At 36.9% G+C, this 22,741-nt stretch overlaps 1 protein-coding gene across 5 annotated transcripts in view; it reads right to left on the reverse strand.

Moving 5' to 3' along the window:
* ANO5 (anoctamin 5) overlaps positions 1 to 22,741 on the reverse strand; it is a 124,583-nt gene that overhangs the window by 34,226 nt on the left and 67,616 nt on the right. For all 5 annotated transcript variants that reach the window (XR_013442388.1, XM_078058298.1, XM_078058296.1 and 2 more), the window contains 8 exons: positions 17,175 to 17,309; positions 16,497 to 16,602; positions 16,332 to 16,392; positions 8,654 to 8,805; positions 6,277 to 6,351; positions 4,442 to 4,664; positions 2,648 to 2,817; positions 1,903 to 2,000 (listed from right to left, as the gene is read on the reverse strand). Coding sequence is in view for 4 of the 5 variants with exons in the window: in XM_078058298.1 (XP_077914424.1) it covers positions 1,903 to 2,000; positions 2,648 to 2,817; positions 4,442 to 4,664; positions 6,277 to 6,351; positions 8,654 to 8,805; positions 16,332 to 16,392; positions 16,497 to 16,602; positions 17,175 to 17,309 (1,020 nt within the window). In the remaining variant the exon portion in view is untranslated. The remainder of the gene's footprint in view (positions 1 to 1,902; positions 2,001 to 2,647; positions 2,818 to 4,441; positions 4,665 to 6,276; positions 6,352 to 8,653; positions 8,806 to 16,331; positions 16,393 to 16,496; positions 16,603 to 17,174; positions 17,310 to 22,741) is intronic.

Consider the following 22,741-nt stretch of genomic DNA (forward strand, 5'->3'; position numbering starts at 1 on the left):
ACTGTTTTTTCTCCTGAAAGATTTTAGGATTGTTTAGCTCTCATGTTCTGGAGTTACACCATAATGTATCTGGGTGTGAGTTTAATTTTATTTATCTTACTTCATACTCCAAATTCTTTTTCATTTCTGAAACTTATGTTTTTCTTCATTTCTGGAAAATTTTCAGCAATTACCTATTCAGAGAATTGGTAAGAAAGAACTGGTGAAAGAATTTTTTCCTCCACCATTTACTCAATTCTCTTTTTCTGGAACTACTAGTAAGTTAATATGGAAGCCTTTTAATATAATATAGCTTCCTGTCACTTCAATTTTTTTAATCTCATTGTCACTCTGTTGTATTGTACAATGAGGGAATTTCTCAGTACAATTTTCCAAGTCAATAATTCATTCTTCAATTGTGTCCAATCTGCAATCAATGTCATCTACTGTACTCTTTATTTAAAGTACCATATTTCATTTATGTAGAATTGGTTCTTTTTCATATTAATTTGTTCTTGTTTCATTTATATCTGTTTTTATTTAAATTATTTCCTGACCCTTTTAAATGACAGTATCACCTCTTTTTATGTTTTTGGTTTTTGTTTTTTTTTTAAGATTTTATTTATTTATTTGACAGAGAGAGACACAGCGAGAGAGGGAACACAAGCAGGGGGAGTGGGAGAGGGAGAAGCAGGCTCCTGGCTGAGCAAGGAGCCTGATGAAGGGCTCAATCCCAGGACCCTGAGATCGTGACCTGAGCCGAAGGCAGACGCTTAAGGACTGAGCCACCCAGACGCCTCCTCCTTTTATGTTTTTAGGCTTTGCCAGAATCTTCTAGCTAGAGTAAGTTCACTTTCTAAAAACTGATTTTGCTAGTAGACTTTGTAGCATGACATGTCCTCATAAGTTTTGGAATTTTGGTTCGTAGGCTTAATTTTACTTGCTTCTTTTTTCTTTTACTTCCCTGTGTGTCTGTCTCTTCTCCTTTCTGTGAATATTTATTCTCCCTCTTGTGTTTGGTTTAGGAGTTATCCCCATTCTGCCCTCCAGGTTCTCAATCTACAGTTGGGACTTAAGATAATAGCTTAGCGTTATTTCTCTATGGTAACTGGGATATGGTTTATCACATACTGTTTGCAAAGATATGTCATGTTCTTCCTTTGTCAGCACAGGAAATAGTACCCCAGGAGAACTACTGAACTATAGGGAGAGATGGGAGCAGAAGAGGAGGGTGTTTTCAACCTTCTTTCATGAAGACGTGAGAATAAACCTAATCCCTACCTTCACTACAGTTACTCTGGCCCAGCCCTGGTCTCAGGTGGAGCACTTCCGTCCACTTGAGACTACAGGTGCTAAACCCTGACGCTGTCATTTCCTAACTAGGAGCCCTGCAAGATGACAGGCTTATGATTCTTTCTCTTTTGATTCATGGAAATTTTCAACTTATATTTGAGATCAACTGTCATTTTGGTTTTCTCTTTTCATAACATATTCATTATTGCTATGCTTTTGGAATAGGAAGCAATCCCTTCATATACCAAAACTTAATTCATGACCAATTTTTGTGCCTAAGTGTGTCCATGTCACAAAAATATTTTTATGGAGTTCAACTTTTAGTAATCTTGAGAAGTAATATGTAACATATAGAATAATGTACAGAGGATAAAACATTTAGATTTCCCAATGGAATCTCCATAGGAGAGGGGGATAATACCTTTTCCTCAACTTCACTCAAGCAATAAAAATCCATATCTAAAAGCCTATTTTACATTAGTGCATTCCTAACTGTTGATTAAAAGTGAGTTTTTGTTGAGTTAACCATTTGCTAATATTGATACGATGATAATAAAAGAATTCCATCTTCTTCCAGAGGAAATCTCTCATGGTTACTTGAATCAAGAAAAACTTGTAAGTCATACATACGGATAAATGGCTTCTTTGACATTTCCGAAGATCTGTTTCCCAGTCATTATGATGGTCAACTGGGTTGTCAATTCTATTAGACAGCCTCCAGGATCACACTAGTCAGAAGCAAGAATAAAAAGAAAGGTGAACGATGAAAGATGGACTTTGCCAACAAAAGAAATCTCAGACCTGAAGAGTAGAATCTGAAGATTTTGATGGGAATGGATATTAAAGGGATATAAAGAGATATTTAGCTCAATAGTTTCAAGCAGGATCACTAACCAGTTACAGGATAGCTGCATTAGATTCAGATTGCTGGGTCTCATTCTTAGAAAATCCTGAATCTTTCTATCAGGATCAAGGCTAGGAGTTGTTATTTTCTTCATGTGATTTGGATGCAAGGCAGGTATGGAAACCACTGATGTGGTCTAGCTCTATGACCCATGGTAGAGCCCTTCTTGCTCTACTTCTGAAACGCTATCGCTTATCCTTTGCAGGACGCCTTCAGGAATACAGAACTCCCTTATCCCATTTCATAGCTCATATTTTATTCCTAAATAATAGGCACAAAATAACTGCTTGCCCCAAAGGAACTGGAAAGTCTACCAGACGACAGAATTGTAAGACCACACTCTCTGTGGAGAGAGTCAGTGTCTTAGACTTCTCTTAAGTCTTGATAAAATCTGAGTTAGTGCTGGGCACACAACAATATTTAGCTAATACTGAGTTCCTGAAGCCACAAGCCTCTCAAGAGAATTCTTACCTCTTCACTTCTCCACACATTAAACAAATATGTGTATTTTCCGGGATAGCCCACGAACTTCCCTTTAAAGAAAGCTACATAGAAGCAGGACGAGTAAAAATTCACAAACTGAAACAGGAACATTTTCAAGGTAAGACTGCTCTCATATTCCTGGTAAGTTCGAGGAATTTCTGTTAAGTAATAAAACACCAAAGTTAAATTATGCACCTTCCTGTTTCTCCCTCAATTCTGTATTGTCTGGGACAAGTCATATTATTAGACATATTATTCTGAGAGCCTGTTGAAATATGACCCACTCTTGTCCTAACAGACCAATATTAAGTAACTACAGATTTGTGCTTGGCTTTCAATTAGAGACTTTGTATTAATCTAATCACTGGAGAAGACTAGGAAGCAGTTATTATTATATTTAGATGGACAAAATACTTCACATGGAGTCACACAGTCAGAATATGGAATTCAAACCCATATCAGACTGGAGAGGCTTATGCTTACCCTGGTATACTTTATGATATCCTGTAAACATATCAGATCTCTCTCTCTCTTGTCTGCTGTCAGTCAGGTTTAAACAAAGTAAAGGGCATCTTCAAGGGCAGAGGATGGTTTCCAAACTAAATTGTGTTTTCCTCTCATGAATTAAATGGTTGTATTAATTTTGAAAAGAATGTCATACAATTGGTGGCAGTAATAATACACTTTCTCTCTCTTTTATTTAAAATGCATGATCATGATCTAACATTTAGTGAATTCCAAAGATAAAAAATATTAGATTCCCTTCACATCAGAGAGAAGCATCTGGAGATGTAAGAGAGTCAGGGAGCATGTTTTTCTGAGCTGATGATCTCCTAACAGCATGAGCTGATCTAGCCAAATTGGTGACAGTTTCAATGCTACTGAAATGGTAACACATATTATTCTAAAGACACAGAAAATTCCTCCATTTTAGTGAAATTCAGCTGCATTCTTACAAAATCTCTAATGTGTAGACAAGTGTCTCACCAAAATCTCTGATTTTTTTAGATGCTTTGTTTTTAAGTGCTTATCTGCTAGATTTTTTTTTATTAACCAAAAAAAAAAAAAAAGCAGTAAAATTGAGCGAGAACTACAATTCTGAAAATAGCATTTAATGGAAGTTGCTTCCTAGTGCATACTCTGAATCTCAATGATAATGTGCTCTTTCTGGTTACTGTTGGGCACAACGATGGTGTACTGATTTTGAGGGGGGACCTGAGCATGCAGAAGAGAAGCTGAGGCCTGGAGGGAGTCTCTGAAACCACTTCCAACTTGCTGGGGGCAAGACCAGAAGCAGCTGTGCTCCACACTCCTCTCCCTGACTGAATCTCCCACTTCAACTGTGACACCTTTACTATCCCTCATGGCTATAAGAGACCTTTTATTTTTATTTATTTATTTTTTAAATTTTATTTATTTATTTGACAGAGAGAGACACAGCAAAAGAGGGAACACAAGGGGCGCCTGGGTGGCTCAGCCGTTAAGCGTCTGCCTTCGGCTCAGGTCATGATCCCAGGGTCCTGGGATCGAGCTCCGCAGGGAGTCTGCTTCTCCCTCTCCCACTCCCCCTGCTTGTGTTCCCTCTCTTGCTGTGTCTCTCTCTGTCCAATAAATAAGTAAAATCTTTAAAAAAAAAAAAAAGAGGGAACACAAGCAGGGCGAGAAAAAAACTGCTTAGCATGTGCCTTTAAAAATGAACTCCCCGAGGGATGGCCCAAAATGGATGTATAGTGCTGGTAGAACATTTTTTTCAGTGTCACACAGATGACCTAGCCAGCTTACCCATTTTTGTAATCCATGCAGAGATCTTTTCATAAAAGAAATTCAAGATCAAGATGACGATAAAGTTCAAGCAGGATCCAGTGAGTGACGTGGTTATCTGGGGAGTGAGGAAACTTTTGACATGCTTGAGGGATGCTTCACTTTCCATGAAGCTAGCAAATGTCGCAAACACTGACAGGCGGTACACAATCACAGCTACCATACACGCAATGACAAGGGCCATCTGCAAAAGGGAAACAAGGACTGCATCACCCTGCTCTCTGTGTCTCTGCAACGCGTACGCACCTGAGACGTACAACTCTCTTCATCTCATTATGTTAAGGTTAGCCCCTCTGACTTGGGAAGCAGACCAAGCCGGTCTCTCTCACCACAGATGGCAGGAAAAGAACACTGGCAAGGCAAAAGGGTTGGAGAGAAGACAAGGCATATGGTTGCGGTTGGGTGAGTCTGAAACAGACAAGTAGCCACTGCCCATCCTTTAGGCCTGTCCTCCATCAAGCGTTGGAAAACTAGCCCGAAGGCCAAATCCTGCCTGTGGCCTTTCTCGCTCTTGTATGGTTCTTGAGTTAAAGATAGCTTTTTGCTTTTTTTAAAGGTTATATGAAAAAACAAAGATGATTACATGCAGAGACTATTTGTGGCCCACAAAGCTTACAATACACATGGCCCCTCCACAATGCAAACTCTGCCCTAGGTTGTAGTTAAACAGGTAGTGTGAAGACCACATACTTTCCCAAGAAGAACACATTTAGAGATTCTATTCCATTTCCCCTCAGAATGTTGCCATTAGTGTTCTGATATGCCTGGTAGTTTAGATATTTGTATAGATTCTATATAAATTTTAAACACTTCCCATATTGCAAAAACCCAAAGATCTGGGGATGCATTAACCTCAATGATTGGAAAATCTGATTGTGAAAGTTGAGGGATTGAATCAAATGGAATGAGCACTAGAAATAAAAGATAGAATAATCTTTCTGGGACCACACTCTAGATTATTTCTCAAGCAGTGCCCTGAATTGATTATTGCTCTATTATTAATAGAGTATTATTTACTCTATCACTTCTCCTCAGTGACTGTTATATCATCTAAGAAAACACACATTTAAAAGAGAAAAATCAATACCTTTAACTAGAAATGTTAAAGATAAAATATTATGGGATAATATGAACTGTAAGGTTAAACTCTAGTCAACAGCTGCTAATTATTTATACTTCAACGTGCTAAACTCTCAGACGGTTAACACTGCTTCTTTTCCTTAAAATTCAAGGCCAACTGTGAGAGGACACACATTTGGAAAGTTGGAGGGCAGGAAATAAATTATGGTGATGGAGGAATCTATTAACTAAAAGGCATGGAAAAACCTGACTCCCTCACAATGGGACACGCTAATTAAATTCTTCAAGTAGAAGTAGTACTTTCTTCTATTTATTTCAGCAAGAAAATAAATTTTAAGAGTATATGCTTTTCTTTTGCATTTTGTGTAGATATTTTAAGTGGAGATAAAGATAAATTAATGATTTTTTAAGGAAATAAAACCCAAATGGCCTGCAAACAAATTATCTGTTGCACTGTTCTGGTTGCTGGGAGAGGGGGAGGGGCAGGCTCTAAGATGAGGCACCAGTCTCTCCCCGAGCTCTTTCTCCAAGGTTCAATTATGGCACATCCATGTGGATCACACTTGATTTTACATAGGAGCTCTATTCAAAATAAAAAGCGAGGAGAGGGGGAGAAGGGGGAGAGGGACTCAAGAGCCATGGCAGATGAAACTGCTGAGCTAATCCTAATATGATTGCACATCAAGAGATGAGAGCAGTTTTCCAAGAATGCTCACCCATAATGTCACCGTAGCTCCTGATAAAAAGTACCATGGAAGACGACTACATAGAGGCATGTAAGGTTCCATCTCCTGCAATTTTGAAGAAATCACAGCAAAATTCAAAATCTACCCTCAAAGTTGGGATGCCAAGCAGTAGTCAAAACCACAAAACCCAGTTAAAGTAGAAACCTCCCCCAGAATCCACTACAGCTCATGGGCAGCTACATTCTAGCAATGGTTCCTTCCCTTCAAGGAGAGACCTTCAGGGCTCTTAAGTGAGATATTTCACACATGATATGAAACATAATGGATACACACTATATCCTCAGGATTGAATTAGAGTGGTATTCAGGGCCTGGTAGATGGGAAACAAAGTCAAAGCCTGGGGGCTGCTGCTTACGTGGACATGCTTTAATGATATTACAGTTTTCTTCTAATTGAACCGAACTGAACTGCATTGCTCTATAGCTATACATTATATCAAATAGGGCACCATCTTTATATTTACAGTGTTCTGTGTGTTCTTCCACACAGTTCAGGGGACCAGAATTTTCTATCTTGATGTTTGTCTAACTCATTAATGGAAGATATTCATTATATCAGCTGAAATTCTTAGCTGTATCAGGAGGCAATGAGATCTTACCCCAAAAAATTGCTATATAGTAAAAAATAGCTGTCAGCAGAAATCTAAATCATGTAATCCTATCCTTTAGATAGGGAGGATTTTTACACCTTGAGGATTTTTAGGGAAGACTGAATGCAAACAGAACTTGACAGGCAGAATAGCTGTCCCAGGGTTTCTACTGAACGTGTGTGCATGTGTACACATGTGTGTCCAATATGTATGTGTTTGTGTGTGCATATTTGTTTGTGCACGTGTGTATGTGTGTCCATGCATACATGTATGTGTTTCCCAATACAGACTCAAATGTGAGAGCTCTGGTCATACTGACCCGCTGAAGAAGCACTGCAAGGAAGTCAAAAACCTTGATTTCAAAACCATTCAAGAGGATGACTCACAGTGAATCGATCCATATTGTTTTTCAGCTGGTTTCAAATGTAAACATTTAGCACATCTTGTTTTTATGGCAATGATTTTAGGCCTGCTTTTAGTTTCCTTTTTATACCATGAAATATGAATAGATACACATCATGTCATTATCATGACAATGTCTCTTTTAATATATTTTCTTAATGTCATACAGCTACCCAAGTTGTTAATGTATTTTCCGAGGCGTTTTCCCCTTTGCTCATTTACTGAATTTTTTTGTAATGTCCACTATAAGTTAATGTTTAGTGAATGCATAAATGTCTAAACTGTGAAAATAATTTTGAGTATTATGCCACAAGAATAGTGAGTGCCCTGAACAGAGTGGGAAATTCTGCTGAAGAGACTGTGTTAGAGGCATACTCTATTCTCCCCTTAACAGCATCAGGCCACACAGTGATTATGGATGATGAAAGGTAGGGACGCTAAGAATATGCGGTCAAGAGTCTGGTCTTTGAAGGCAAAGTACCTCGCATTTTTCACATTAAAAAAAAAAAAAAGAGGTACCAAGAAGTCAAATTACTCAGTCACCAACATATAGGTGATTTGCCAGTGAAGGAACCCCAAATCTAGACTTTGCCATCCAGACACAAGTGCAATGATCTTCCCATTATAATAAATTAAAAGGGACTAGGTGAATAAAATTAGGTCTAATAAAACAATCACTCATAAGCTCACTATCTTAATACAATACTATTTTAATTTTGGTATATTAACATAGTATCATTTCCATGTGCATATGCATTTATATACTAAGTCCACTGCATACACATTATTTTCCATTTTCCTTTTATTTTATTTATTACAAAACTAGGTTATTTCATGACATGAGGCCTTGTATATGCTTCAAAATCATCTCGTGGCAGGGAGGAGCAATTGTAAATGAAACAAGACTGTCCATGAATTAGTATTCTTTGAAGCTGGGTGATGGGTTTATCCTGGGGTTCGTTATACTTTTCCATCTACTTTTTTTTTTTCCTAAAGATTTTATTTATTTATTTGACAGAGAGAGAGAGACAGCGAGAGAGGGAACACAAGCAGGGGGAGTGGCAGAGGGAGAAGCAGGCTTCCCGCTGAGCAGGGAGTCCGACGCGGGGCTTGATTCCAGGACCGCAGGATCATGACCTAAGCCGAAGGCAGCCGCTTAACCGACTGAGCCACCCGGGCACCCTCTACTTTATTTGTATATGTTTGAAACATGTGTGAGAAACAAGGAAAGATGTTTATAAGATTTATATGTTGGAAAATATTTTAAAGGCAAATTAAAATATACACTATTATTTGTGTGGCGACCTACAGCGGTGACTCCATTGAGACATGCTGCCCGTCAGTGCCCTGACCTACCTTAGTCACTGCATTCATCTTCCTGTGTTTACACATCGCTTCAAATTCCGGTCTCAGCTGGAGCTGTTGTTGCTCCTCTTCGAAATCCACCAGGTCCCACTCATATTCCATTCTGGCCTGTCGCTGTTTCCAAAACTCCAAAAACAATGTGACTGTAGACAAAGAAATGTGTAAAAACAACTGTAATCAAGGGATGGAGAAATAAAGTCCATAACAAAGTAACCTGGGGCTCTTTTTTTTTCCTTGACTTTAAAAAACCATGTTGGCTGAATATGGTTCTTCTGTCACTACTATGTTGGCTTAATAGCAGGTAATAACATTGAAATAATGCATATATAAAAACTCCAGTTAATTTCGTAGCAGTCCACTCAAGAAAAAAACATTTCAGGCACGTTACTCTAGTCTGAAGTAATATTTAAACTTAACTTTTTACTAAAACCTACATTTTGCTTGCATGTTTTTTTTTTTTTAGCGAAATCATTCAAGTGATCATACCAGTTTTTTGGGCTTAGGTAAATTTAAGGAAAACATGAGAGCCACTACCATAGCACAATCTCTGTCTGTCTCTCTGTCTCTGTCTGCCTCTGTCTCTCTTCCTCTCTCTCTCTTTATATATATATACATATAATTTTTAATAAACTTCCAATTGCATCATAACATATTTACAGAAAAGTACATAAAACACAACGGTACAATTTAAAGAATTTTCACAAAATGAACATTCCTATGTAATCAGCATCAATATCAAAAAATAGAACATTACCAGAACCCCCAGAAACACTCCCTTATGACTCTTCTAAGATGTAAGTGTAACTAGTATCCTAGCTTCTAATATCATAGGAGAGTTTCACCTGTCTTTGAACTTTTCATAAATGGTGACATACCATAGGTAGTTTTGTGTTAGGTTTTGTTTTGGTTCAACTTTTCTTATAAACTGAATCCATACTGCTGTGTATAGCAAAAGTTCGTTTATTTTCATTGCTGTATAGTATTCCATTATTTATGTAAATCACAATTTTGTTTATTCTCAGGTTCATGGGCATTTCAGCTATTGCCAGGTTTTTTGCTATTACAAATAGTGTTGCTGTGAATGTTCTTGTGCATATCTACTGGTGGGCATATGAATGCCTTTCTCTTGGGTATATATCTAAGAATGGAATACTAACACAATCAATATTAACTTATAATTTTATCACCTGTGATTCAAATTTTAATGTTTCATCTGACACATTCCCTGCTTACTTTTATTTTAATTTTTAATTTTTTTTTAATTTTTAATTTTTTTTTAATTTTTAATTTTTTTAATAGGATCCACACCCAGCATGGAGCCCAACACGGGACTTGAACCCACAACCTTGAGATCAAGACCTGAGCTGAGATCAAGAATCGGACACTTAACTGACTGAGCTACCCAGGTGCCCCTTTTCCTCCTTTAAAAAAAATTTATTTTATTATAAGAACAGTTAAGCAGCTTTCTACCATCTTAACAAATTTTAAGTCTACAATACCTTATTGTTGACTATAGGCACAAGGTTGTATAGCAGCTCTCTAGAGTTTCTTTATCTTACTTAACTGAGACTATATGCCCATTGATTAGTTACTCCCTTTTTCCCTCACCTCCACTAATCCCCAATAATCTCCATTCCACTCTCTGATTCTATAAATGTGACTATTTTAGATACTTTATATAAATGAGATCAGGAAGGATTTCTCTGTCTGTAACTGGTATATTTCACTGACCATAATATCTTCAAGGTTCATCCATATTGTCACATATTGCAGAATTTCCTTCTTTTCAAGGGTGAATAGCATATCAAATGTATATACCAACAGTATGTGGTGTATTTATATACCACAATTTCTTTATCTATTCATCTGTCAATGTGGACATTTAGGTAGTTTCCACCTCTCGCTTATTGTGGATAGTGCTTCAGTGAACATAGGAGTCCCAACATCTCTTCAAGATCCTGATTTCAATTATCTGGAGTAAATACTCAGAAGTGGTATTGCTGGATCATATAGTAGTTCTATTTTTAGTTTTCTGAGGAATTCTCATACTGTTTTCCAGCTGCACCATTTAGCATTCCCACTAACAATGTACAAAAATTTATTATAATTCTCCACATCCTCACCAGCTCTTGTCTTTTGTTGTCTTGGTAATAGCCATCCTGACAGGTGTGAGATGACATCTCATTGTGGTTTTGATTTGCATTTCCCTGGTAACGAGTGACACTAAGCATTTCTTCATATACCTATTGGCCATTTGTATATATTCTTTGGAGAATGTCTATTTGAGTCCTTTGTCCATTTTAAAATCAGGTTATTAGGGTTTTTTCACTATTTTTTCAAAGATTTTATTTATTTATTTGAGAGAGAGAAAGAGAGAGCGAGCGTGAGTGGGGAGGGGCAGAGGGAGAGGAGAAAGAATTTGAAACAGACTCCAGACTAAGCACAGAGCCTGACCCAGGGCTTGATTCCACGACTGCAAGCTCGTGACCTGAGCCGGAACTGAGTCAGATGCCTGACCCCCTGGGTTTTTTCACTCTTGAGTTTCAGGAGTTCCTGAAGTATTTTGGAGATTCACCCCTTATCAGAGATAGGGTTTGCAAATATTTTCTGCCATTCCATGGGTTGTCTTTTCACTCTGCCATTTTCTATGCTGCACAGAAACTTTTTAGCTTGATGCAATCCAACTTGTTTTTGGTTTCTGTTACCTGGGCTTTGGTGTTATGTCCAGGAAATAACTGCCAAGATCAATGTCATGAAGTTTTTCCTTAAATTTTCTTCGAGGAGTTTTATATAGTTCCAGGTCTTACATTTAAGATTTTATCCAATTTTGAAGTGATTTTTGTGTATAGTGTAAAAGATAAAGATTCAATTTCATTATTTTGCATGTAGATATCCAATTTCTCCACACCATTTGTTGAAGAGACTATCCCTTCCCCATTGTGTATTCTTGGAACTCTTGTTGAAGATTAGTTAACCATATATGTATGGGTTTATTTCTGAGCTTTATTCTGTTCTACTGGTCTGTATATCTGTCTTTATGCCAGTGCCATAGTGTTTTGATTACTGTAGCTTTGCAATTTTGAAATCAAGAAGTGTGAGGTCTCCAGCTTTGCTCTTTCTCAAGACTGACCCAGCTACTTCAAGACTCTTGTGATTCTACATGAACTTTTTTCAGTTGTTTTTCCCATTTCTGTTAAAAAATGCCATTGGGATTTTGGTAGAGATCATATTGAATATTTAGATCACTTTGGGTAGTATGGAAAAATTAATAATATTAAGTCTTCCAATCCATGATCATGGGATGGCTTATTATATTATTCCTCCAAATATTTAGAAATATAGATATTGTTTGCTTTGCGTGGTTACAGTATGCATGTTCCAGTTTCCATGGGTTAGTTATATAACACAAGTCCCCCAGCATGACTCAAAGTTCAGGTACTGCAGTAAATTAATTGTGAACTGTTGCATAAAGTACAAATTTTGCTGTTAGTTCTTCAAACCACAAATCACTATATAAATAGCAGATGTATATCATGATTAGTGACCAATCACATCACGTTAAATGCTGCTGGTGTTTGAACCACTACATATCTGTTACTCCATTAATGCACAGAGAGCAAAGCATCCATTTGTGTTTTCTCCTTGTCTTCCATGTGACATTTTACAAAAATGGTTATCAAAAGATAGTACTGATCAGCAAGGACGAAAGTATAGCAAGGAATAAAAAGTGATTAACAAATAAAACATAAATGGGGTTACAGAAGAAATAGAGGACTCTGAGAATATTGACACTGCTGCCATTTGAGAGACTACACATATAGCCAGAGAAATCTAGCAAAGGCAATCTTACTGCCATAAATGAAGAAAGCAGTTGTGAGGAAGAGGATGATGTCCCATAGGAAGTGACGTTGGCAAAACCTTCAGCTTAAAGGGACTCTCAGAGATGGTTCATTACAATGAAGGCATAGAGGATAAGCTAATGCTCACATCAGATTGTTCTATCCTTTCCCACCCTTTTTCCCTATCAAAATCTTATTTTTTAAAAAAATCCAAAACAAATTCCATATCTTCCATAGTGATCTCAATTCCTCTAGTCAAGAAATAATTCCTTCCTCCTCTGTACTTCCTCAGCACTTAAAATTTAATGAGAGCATGTATTGGATTCTGGCCAAATTAGATTGTGACCTTCTTAAGAACAGGTTATATTTCACTCATTTATTTATTCACTTCTTAATTTAATACTGACTGAGACAGATGGCTTTTACTCATTTATTCATTTCTTTACTCATGTATTCAGTAGATACATTGTTACTAGGAGAACAAAGTTTTAAGAGCATAGTATAATTAAGCAGTGTTTTAGTATTCCAATATTTCCCTGAAGGAGATCTACTTGCATACTTAGAAGCTGCTTCCTAAAGGTTTGGCTTCCCTAGTCAGGCTGCATCTAGGTACTGATTGAGATCTTCCCCCTTTGGGACACTGACAGGTCTTGGCATACTCCCAAATACTGGGAACCACTAAGAACAAAGAAGGCAGTGGAGATAATCACAGAGTTTAGAGAGACGACCAAGAGTTCAGACTGGATTGATCAAAAAGATTCATCTCCTATACCAGATCACATGGTCAGGACTGGGAGAGGTAGTTGTTTTATCTAATGCACAGAAACCAACACAGAGAGACAAAGCAAATGAAGAAACCCAGAAATATGTTCCAAACAACAACAACAAAACCAAAAGAAAAAGAAAATAAACCTCTGTAAAGGACCTTAATGAAATGAAGATAAATGATTTACCTGATAGGGAGTTCAAAATAATGGTCATAAAAGATGCTTACCAAGGTCAGAAGAACAATGTGTGAACAAAGTGAGAATCTGAACAAAGAGACAAAATATAAAAAAGTAATAAACACAGAGAGCTGAAGAATGCAATACTGTACTTAAAAATTTCAATAGAGTGATTCCACAGAAGATTAGATCAATTGAAGCAAGGATCAGCAAAACTGAAGACAAAGCAGTGATGAATTCAATCAGAGGAGCAAAAAGAAAAAAGAGTGAAATCAGCTTAAGGGACTTACGAGACAATATCAAGCTGACCAACATTTATATTACAGGCTCCCAAAAGGAGAAGAGGGTAAGAAAGGAGCAGAAAACTTACTCAAAGATATAATGTTTGAAAACATCCCTAACATGGCGGCGGGGGGGGGGGGGGGAGATATATCAAATCCTGGAAGCCAAAAGCATTCCAAATGAGTCCAAAAAGACCCACGCTATGACACACTATAATTAAATTCTCAAAAGGTAAAGGCAAAGAGAGAATCTTACAACAACAAGAGAAAAACAACTTGTTATGTACAAGGGAACCATCATAAGACTATCAGCAGATTTTTCAGCAGAAACTTTGCAGGCCAGGAAGAAGTGACATGATATAGTCAAAGTGCTGAAAGACAAAAACTGCCAACCAAGAATATTCTAACTGGCAAGCTCTCCTTCAGAACTGAAGAGGAGATAAAGAGTTTTCCAGACAAGCAAAAGCTAAAGGAGTTCATCACCACCAAGATGGCCTGGCCTTATAAGAAATGTTAAAGGGACTTCTTTGATATGAGATAAAAGAATGCTAATTAGTAACATGAAAACATATGAAAATATAAATCTCACTAGTAAAGATAAATATATAGTTATATATAGTTAAATTCAGAATACTTTAATGTGATGGGAATGGGTAAGTCATTTATAAAACTAGTATGAAGGTTAAAAGACAAAAAGTAGTAAAAATAACTATACAATAACTGGTTAATGAATAAACAAGATAAAAAATGTAAATTGTGACATCAAAAGCATAAAAAACGGAGAGGAAAGTAAAAATACCAAACTTTAGCATGCATTCAAAGTTAATCTGTCTTAGCTTACCATAGACTATTACTAACTATAAGATGTTTTATATAAGCCTTGTGGTATTCACAAAGCAAAAACCTATAACAGATACCTAGAAGATAAAAAGAAAGGAATATGAGCATACCATTAGAGAAAATTATCATTGCCCAAAGCAGGAGGGCAAGACAGGAAGGAACAAAGAAATTATAAAACATCCAGAAAAAAATTAACAAAATGGCAAATGTAAGTCCACACCTACCAATTATGACTTTAATGTAAATAAACTAAATTCTCCAGTCAAAAGTCTTGGAATGGCTGAATGAGTAAAAAACAAGACCCAACTATATGTGAACTGCAAGAGACTCACTACAGCTTTAAGGACATACATATTGAAAGGGAAGGGATGAAAAAAGATATTCCGTACAAATGGAAACCAAAAGAAAGCAAGGTTAGTTATACTTATATCAGACAAAATAGACTTTAGACAAAGGCTATAATAAGAGGCAAAGAAAATCATTATATAGTGATAAGGACTAGTATTGTTCCTTTAACGTAGAATGTGTTAAGGACTCAAATTTGGCCACGATCCTCAAAAAGCAAAGGTAAACCAATTCACTACTAGAGTAAACTTTTCCCAGAGAACTGATGGTAGCACCTCTTCACACACACAAGGGTCTGTGTGTTCCACATATGGCGGCTTCTCTGTGATGAAATAGAAGGTTGCAGTGGGTGCACAATCTCTCTCATGGAAACAACTGCACTCTATTGTATTTGCTGTAATTGGTGCACCTCTCATGCACTGTTGATTCCGAGTAATGACAGAGGAAGGACTTGGCAGCCATACAATAAAGATATAGCTGGACTTAGCAAAGTTGGGGTAATTAGAGGATTGTTAGTAAGATTTCTCTGTCCTCTGTTCTTTAAATCTAGGCTGCTCTCTTCACATAGCAGCTCCGCATTTAGCTCTGCTAAATCCCTCTGCTTCACACCCATATCCCCATGTTTTGGTGTCTTTTTGCCTGGATTAAGCTACCCTTGTTCTCTTGCCCAGTTTTTAAATGTACATATTGTTGAAGACTTTTTTTTTCAAGTTGGAAAGAAAAAAGTATATTTTTTCCCAGAGTCCCCTGAAATTTGGGACATGTTTTAGAAGTCTTCAGGCTTCCTCCTGCTGAGTTACTCTTACATAAAATATTTTCCTCACTGATGGCAGGAACAACTTCATGACACCTCTATTTCTCATGTAAAATGAAAAAGATGAAATACTGGGACATTTTCAAAATTAAGGGGAATTCTACTTTACATGGAAGATTTTTAATAAACGGAACCGGAAGCTGGAACCAGAATTATACACAGGAAATTTAGATTCAAACATGGATTTATTAGCCCTCAACAGTTGTTGATTCTTGTTCAACTTTGTGCCCATGATTCAATATCATCCAGCCAACACATATTTATGTGTATTCTTTCCTGCATTAAGTACTTATTGAGCTGGTTTTTTTACCATAGTGCTGGGAGACAGTATGAGCTGAATGCATACAAAGTTTCAAAAATGATATTATCTCTCAGAGAAATAAAGAGATGATTAATAAAGACCTTTTTGGACCAAGGACCAAGGACTACAGACCACCGATGTAGACTCCATCAGTGTACTGATGCTAGCGAGCAAAGACACAAAGGTCCAAAATCTCCTTTGGTATGTAAGTATGCCATCTGTGTATGTTATATATATGTTATACAGATGGGTCACATAACACATAACCTGGAGAAAGTTGTTTTTTTATATGACTATTTACTCACCCCAAATTCCCATGAATATTGCAAAGAACACTGTTGACTCGTTATCAAATAAATGGGAGATCTGTAAAAACAGCAATAACATCACAAAGGCTACTTAGTGTATCAAATGCGATACAAAAAGAGAGAAATTCCAAGTCTTTTCATCGTTCCACAATGCATACATACCTTTGAAGCCAAACACGTGGTATTTAGTCTCCAATAATCACACACTTGATCACAGAGTGGACACATGATAATCTGACCTCCAATTGTAGGGTCACAGATCTCAGTGCTGCAGAGGGAACAGCAAAGTTATTTTCAAAGTGATGTGTTTTCAGGTGACAGAACCACTGTCTATACAGCTTCTCACACATGGCGGAGGGGTAATAAAGCAGCAATTTCTGTCGTTGGTCAAGTCATGTTTTGAGAAACAGAATATTTACAGCTTATCATTAAAAACAGATTTTCCATAAAGCACCAGGTGAGGGGCAGCTGTTATGTTTTGTTTTGTTTTTTTTTTCTCTCAAAAATATCAATTATCGGGTGCCTGGGTGGCTCAGTCGTTAAGCGTCTGCCTTCGGCTCAGGTCATGATCCCAGGGTCCTGGGATCGAGGCCCGCATCGGGCTCCCTGCTCGGCGGGAAGCCTGCTTCTCCCTCTCCCACTCCCCCTTCTTGTGTTCCTGCTCTCGCTATCTCTCTCTCTGTCAAATAAATAAATAAAATCTTAAAAAAAAAAAAAAAATCAATTATCTGCCTGCCATCAGGAAACATTCTGAAAACATGCCAGGGAAATAATAACAACAGTCTCAGTTAGTATAACAGCGAGATGTTCTCTCTGTTTGGGCAATTCAGTTGCACTCACCTGCTTGAGTTACCATCCATTGATAATAAGCCGTAAATGAAACAAGCTAAGCCAACTATAGCTGCAAAGGACAGCATTTCGGTGTAAAATCCAAGAAAGACAAAATACATGGCAATTTTTTCTCCAAAATAATTCCTATGAAAGAAGGTAGAAATAAGATCAAAGGTTAGAAGAATGATACCATCCAGAGAGCTTTGGTTTTGTATTCAGACAAGACCTATATTCCTGGCTCCTTTGCTTTCTAGCCCTGCGATTTTGGTAAAGTTACTAAACTCTCCTCACTTTGGTTTCCACAACACAAAATACAGGATGATGCTTATCCACAGAACTGGTATAATGACTAAAGGAGATAGCACATAAAAGTCAGAAACCAACTGAGTATAAGTTAAGTTTTAATTCTGAGATAATAAGGTAATTTGAAAAGCTTCTAAGTTTTAAGGAGAGTTTAAATGTATTGAAATAAACTGCAGAACGTTCTGCAATGTAACTTCCAGCAATTAAGATCAAATCACATTCACAATGTGAATGGAGTTTGGCTTTATTTCTCTTTCTAATATAAAGAAGGTACTCTGACCACATTAGACAAGGTTCTATGTATAAGCTTCCATCTTCCTGCAATTTTGGATCTCTGATGGATGTTTACAGGGTTGTGAGATGGGTAGCAAACCAAGGAATTAAAAATAACCACGTAAGAAGAGTTCCATAAAATACGCAGTTCGGTTCTTGCTTTACAAAAAGTTAAAAAGTTACAGCATTACGTGTCCTAAGTGTTTAAGTCTTACCACCAAGGTTTTTTTTTCTTGTTTCTGTTTTTGTTTTTCAGACCAGGTCCCCCTTAAGGAATCCCTTAAGGAATCCGAGAATATAGTTTTCTCTGTCTCAAAAACCTCATTTTTTAAAACCAGATTAATCCTCCTATTCATATAGAGTTCGGCTTATCAAATCTGTGAAACCTTTCCACAGTTTCCAAGGCAGATAGATATGATCCCTTCTGGGTTCTAATAGCATGCTATATCACCATCTATTACATCACTTAATATTAACTTATAATTTCCATACATGCTCAAAAATACAACTCTGAACATAAGGGTATAAACTTAATTTCCCAATATTTACATATTTTCTTGTATTCAGTACTAATTTTATTCTTCAAGTACTCAAACGTCCTAATCTTTTCTAATTAAAATAGGCATCTTGCTGCTTATACCATCTTTCATTCTTTTCACTGATTATAAACATTTTTGCACTGTTGTTTTCTCTTGTTCTGTTGCTCAAATCACTATAAACTTGAAATTAAATTATAACTCCATCATAGTCCCTTGTTAATTTGCCACTCCCAAATTCCTTAGGCTCACTTACACTTAGGATAAGTGAATTTGTTTTTTTCTTTTCTTTTCTTTTTTGCTGAAAAATACAGCAATTACTTCAATACTGCATAATATAAAAATCTTCTTTTTTTAAAGATTTTGTTTATTTACTTGAGAGAGAGAGAGCACGAGCCAGGGGAGGGCCAGAGGGAGAAGGAGAAGGAGACTACCCATTGAGCACAGAGCCCAACACATGACTGGATCCCAGGACCCTGAGATCATGACCTGAGCCGAAGGCAGATGCTTAACCAACTGAGCTACCCAGGCGCCCCAAAACATCAAAATCTTTTAATAAAGGATAAAAATATTTGATTTTGTGGAGTTTACTATTCATCATATCTATTTCCACTTGATGTTTTAAAAATTACAAAACCAATCATTTTTTGAAGTGAAGATATTAATATTACTGCTATAGATTTAACCTAACCTCTTTGGGAATTCATAAAGAAACCAGATATTTCAACAACCTTAATTTTAAAGAACTACCTTTTTCTCCCTTTTAAATTTCAAGAATCTTACTCCTTGAGAATTAAAAAAAAAAAAGTCTTCAAGAACTCCAGACTTTTAATTAGTATTAAAAAATTCTTTAAAAGAGAAATTCTCAGATGAGCATTTATTATATATGGAATCATAGAAATTATTTTACTAAACTTTCAATTTGGGAAGCTTAACAATCACAGATTAACAAGTAAACCATCTCTTGCAAATGTAAAATGCAAAAGACATATCTCAGATTTGTATTATGGCAAAAATGTACACAGTATTGAAATAACATTTAAGATGTTAAATTATCTCATTATTCATAACAAAGAAAATGGGAGAACTCTAATAATATGAGATACTCTATAAAGACCCAAATATAAAGAGAACCTTTCTTTTGAGTATTTATTTTTAGAAAAATGAGCCTTATATGCATACCTACGGTATTTCTTAATCTGCCCATTTTACTTACTAGACTTTGAACCCTTCTGTGGCCCCCACAGCATCTAAACAGCATGTTAACAGGTAGGAGACATTCGTTAATATTGTTTGTGAGATCTGGTGAGAAGGCATTGGTCTAATTTTGTATTTCCAAGACAGTCTGAGCCACAGCAAATAATCAAAAGAATGATGATATAATTGAGCTGAGTATGGGCTTGAGGAATGAGCAAACAAATGCAAACATTTAATTAAAAGGGATTCATTTTTATAGTGAATTTATGGCATCTGAGACACTTAGCTATTACATTTAATAACATTTGAATAGCACCATTTTATTCAATATAAATATGTTTATTCTAAGCTATTTACTATATAGGCATATATTAAGTATTAAACCACTCAGAATGGGTGATATCAAAAGAAAAATAGAGAGAGCTCTTAAATTGGAAAGAAAAAATAAGATCAGAGGGCATGTGACACTGAAGACTGATAAACCAATGATGGCAACCTCAATATTCCTACCTTTTCTTTAAAAATAAAATATAATATGACAAAATGATCAGTACCCAAAAGACAGCAAAACTATTTACAAATGTTTGAACATGAAACTAAAGTTTGGTGTAGAGGTAACATGAACTATGTGAAATCTCAGAAATCAGACTCCTAAATTCTAAATCTCTTTCTAGCCATCCCAAGGCATCCTGTCTTCCTTTTTTTTTTCTTTTTGAAATTTTCCATATCCAATCATGCACTAAATGCAATAAATTTTGTTATAAAAATCTTTTTCTAATCCATAGTTGCCTCTCTTTTCTATTGCCAATATCTTGCATGTGACCATCAATACCTATTCCTGAAAATTTTTAATAGCCTCCTTACTTCCCTGACCTCAGTCTTGCATCCATCTCTCAACTATCTTCCTTATTTCCAATGAGGTGATGGTTCTTTTTTTTTTTTGTAGTTTTTAATTTTATTATGTTATGTTAGTCACCATACAATACATCATTAGTTTTTGTTTTGTTTTGTTTTGTTTTTTTAAGATTTTATTTATTTATTTGACAGAGAGAGAAAGAGAACAAGTAGGTAGAGAGGCAGGCAGAGGGAGAGGGAGAAGCAGGCTCCCCGCTGAGCAGGGAGCCCAATGTGGGGCTCGATCCCAGGACCCTGGGATCATGACCTGAGCCGAAGGCAGCGGCTTAACCGACTGAGCCACCCAGGTGCCCCAAATCATTAGTTTTTGATGTAGTGATCCACGATCCATTGTTTTCGTATAACACTCAGTGCTCCATGCAGTACGTGCCCTCCTTAATACCCATCACTGGGCTAACCAATCCCCCTTCCCCCCTCCCCTCTAAAACCCTGTTTGTTTCTCAGGTCCATAGTCTCTCATGGTTCATCTCTCCCTCCAATTCCCCCCGCCCATTTTTCCCTTCCTTCTCCTAATGTCCTCCATGTTATTCCTTATGTTCCACAAATAAGTGAAACCATATGATAATTGACTTTCTCTGCTTGACTTATTTCACTTAGCATAATCTCCTCCAGTCCCATCCATGTTGATGTAAAAGTTGGGTATTCATCTTTTCTGATGGCTGAGTAATATTCCATTGTATATATGGACCACATCTTCTTTATCCATTCATCTGTTGAAGGGCATCTCGGCTCTTTCCACAGTTTGGCTATTGTGGACATTGCTGCTATGAACATTGGGGTGCATATGGCCCTTCTTTTCACTACATCTGTGTCTTTGGGGTAAATACCCAGGAGTGCAATTGCTGGGTCATAGGCTAGCTCTATTTTAAAATTTTTGAGGAACCTCCACACTGTTTTCCAAAGTGGCTGTACCAACTTGCATTCCCACCAACAGTGTAAGAGGGTTCCCCTTTCTCCACAACCTCTCCAACATTTGTTGTTTCTTTCCCTGTCCATTTTTGCCATTCTAACTGGTGTAAGGTGGTATCTCAGTGTGGTTTTGATTTGGATTTCCCTGATGGCTAATGATGATGAACATTTTTTCATGGGTCTGTTAGCCATTTGTATGTCTTCTTCAGAGAAGTGTCTGTTCATCTCTTCTGCCCACTTTTTGACTTGATTATTTGTTTTTTGGGTGTTGAGTTTGAGAAGTTCTTTATAGATTTTGGATACCAGCCCTTTACCTGTAGTGTCATTTGCAAATATCTTCTCCCATTCTGTGGGTTGCCTCTTTGTTTTGTTGACTGTTTCCTTTGCTGTGCAGAAGCTTTTTATCTTGATGAAGTCCCAAAAGTTCATTTTTGCTTTTGTTTCACTAGCTTTTGGAGATGTATCTTGAAAGAAGTTGCTGTGGCCGATGTCAAAGAGGTTACTGCCTATGTTCTCCTCTAGGATTTTGATGGATTCCTGTCTCACATTGAGGTCTTTCATCCACTTTGAGTTTATCTTTGTGAATGGTGTTAGAGAATGGTCGAGTTTCATTCTTCTGCATGTCGCTGTCCAATTTTCCCAGCACCATTTATTGAAGAGACTGTCTTTTTTCCATTGCATGTTTTTTCCTGCTTTGTCAAAGATTATTTGACCATAGAGTTAAGGGTTCATATCTGGGTTCTCTATTCTGTTCCATTGGTCTGTATGTCTGTTTTTGTGCCAGTACCATGCTGTCTTGGTGATCACTGCTTTGTAATATAGCTTGAAATCGGGCAACGTGATGCCCCCAGCTTTGTTTTTCTTTTTCAACATCTCCTTGGCGATTCGGGGTCTTTTCTGATTCCATACAAATTTTAGGATTGTTTGTTCCAGAACTTTGAAAAATGTCATTGGAATTTTGATCAGGATGGCATTGAAGGTATAGATTCCTCTGGGTAGCATAGACATTTTAACAATGTTTATTCTTCCAATCCATGAGCATGGAATATTTTTCCATCTTTTTGTGTCTTCTTCAATTTCTTTCATGAGTGTTTTGTAGTTCCTAGAGTATAGATCCTTTACCTCTTTGGTTAGGTTTATTCCGAGGTATCTTATGGTTTTTGGTGCTATTGTAAATGGAATCGTTTCTTTAATTTCTCTTTCTACAGTTGCGTTGTTAGTGTATAAGAAAGCAACTGATTTCTGTGCATTGATTTTGTATCCTGCCACATTACTGAATTGCTGGATGAGTTCTAGTAATTTGGGGGTGGAGTCTTTTGGGTTTTCCACATAAAGTATCATGTCATCTGCGAAAAGAGAGAGTTTGACTTCTTTTTTGCCAATTTGAATACCTTTTATTTCTTTTTGTTGTCTGATTGCTGTTGCTAGGACTTCTAGTACTAT

Source organism: Halichoerus grypus, chromosome 11, assembly GCF_964656455.1.
Source record: "Halichoerus grypus chromosome 11, mHalGry1.hap1.1, whole genome shotgun sequence".
NCBI lineage: Eukaryota > Metazoa > Chordata > Mammalia > Carnivora > Phocidae > Halichoerus > Halichoerus grypus.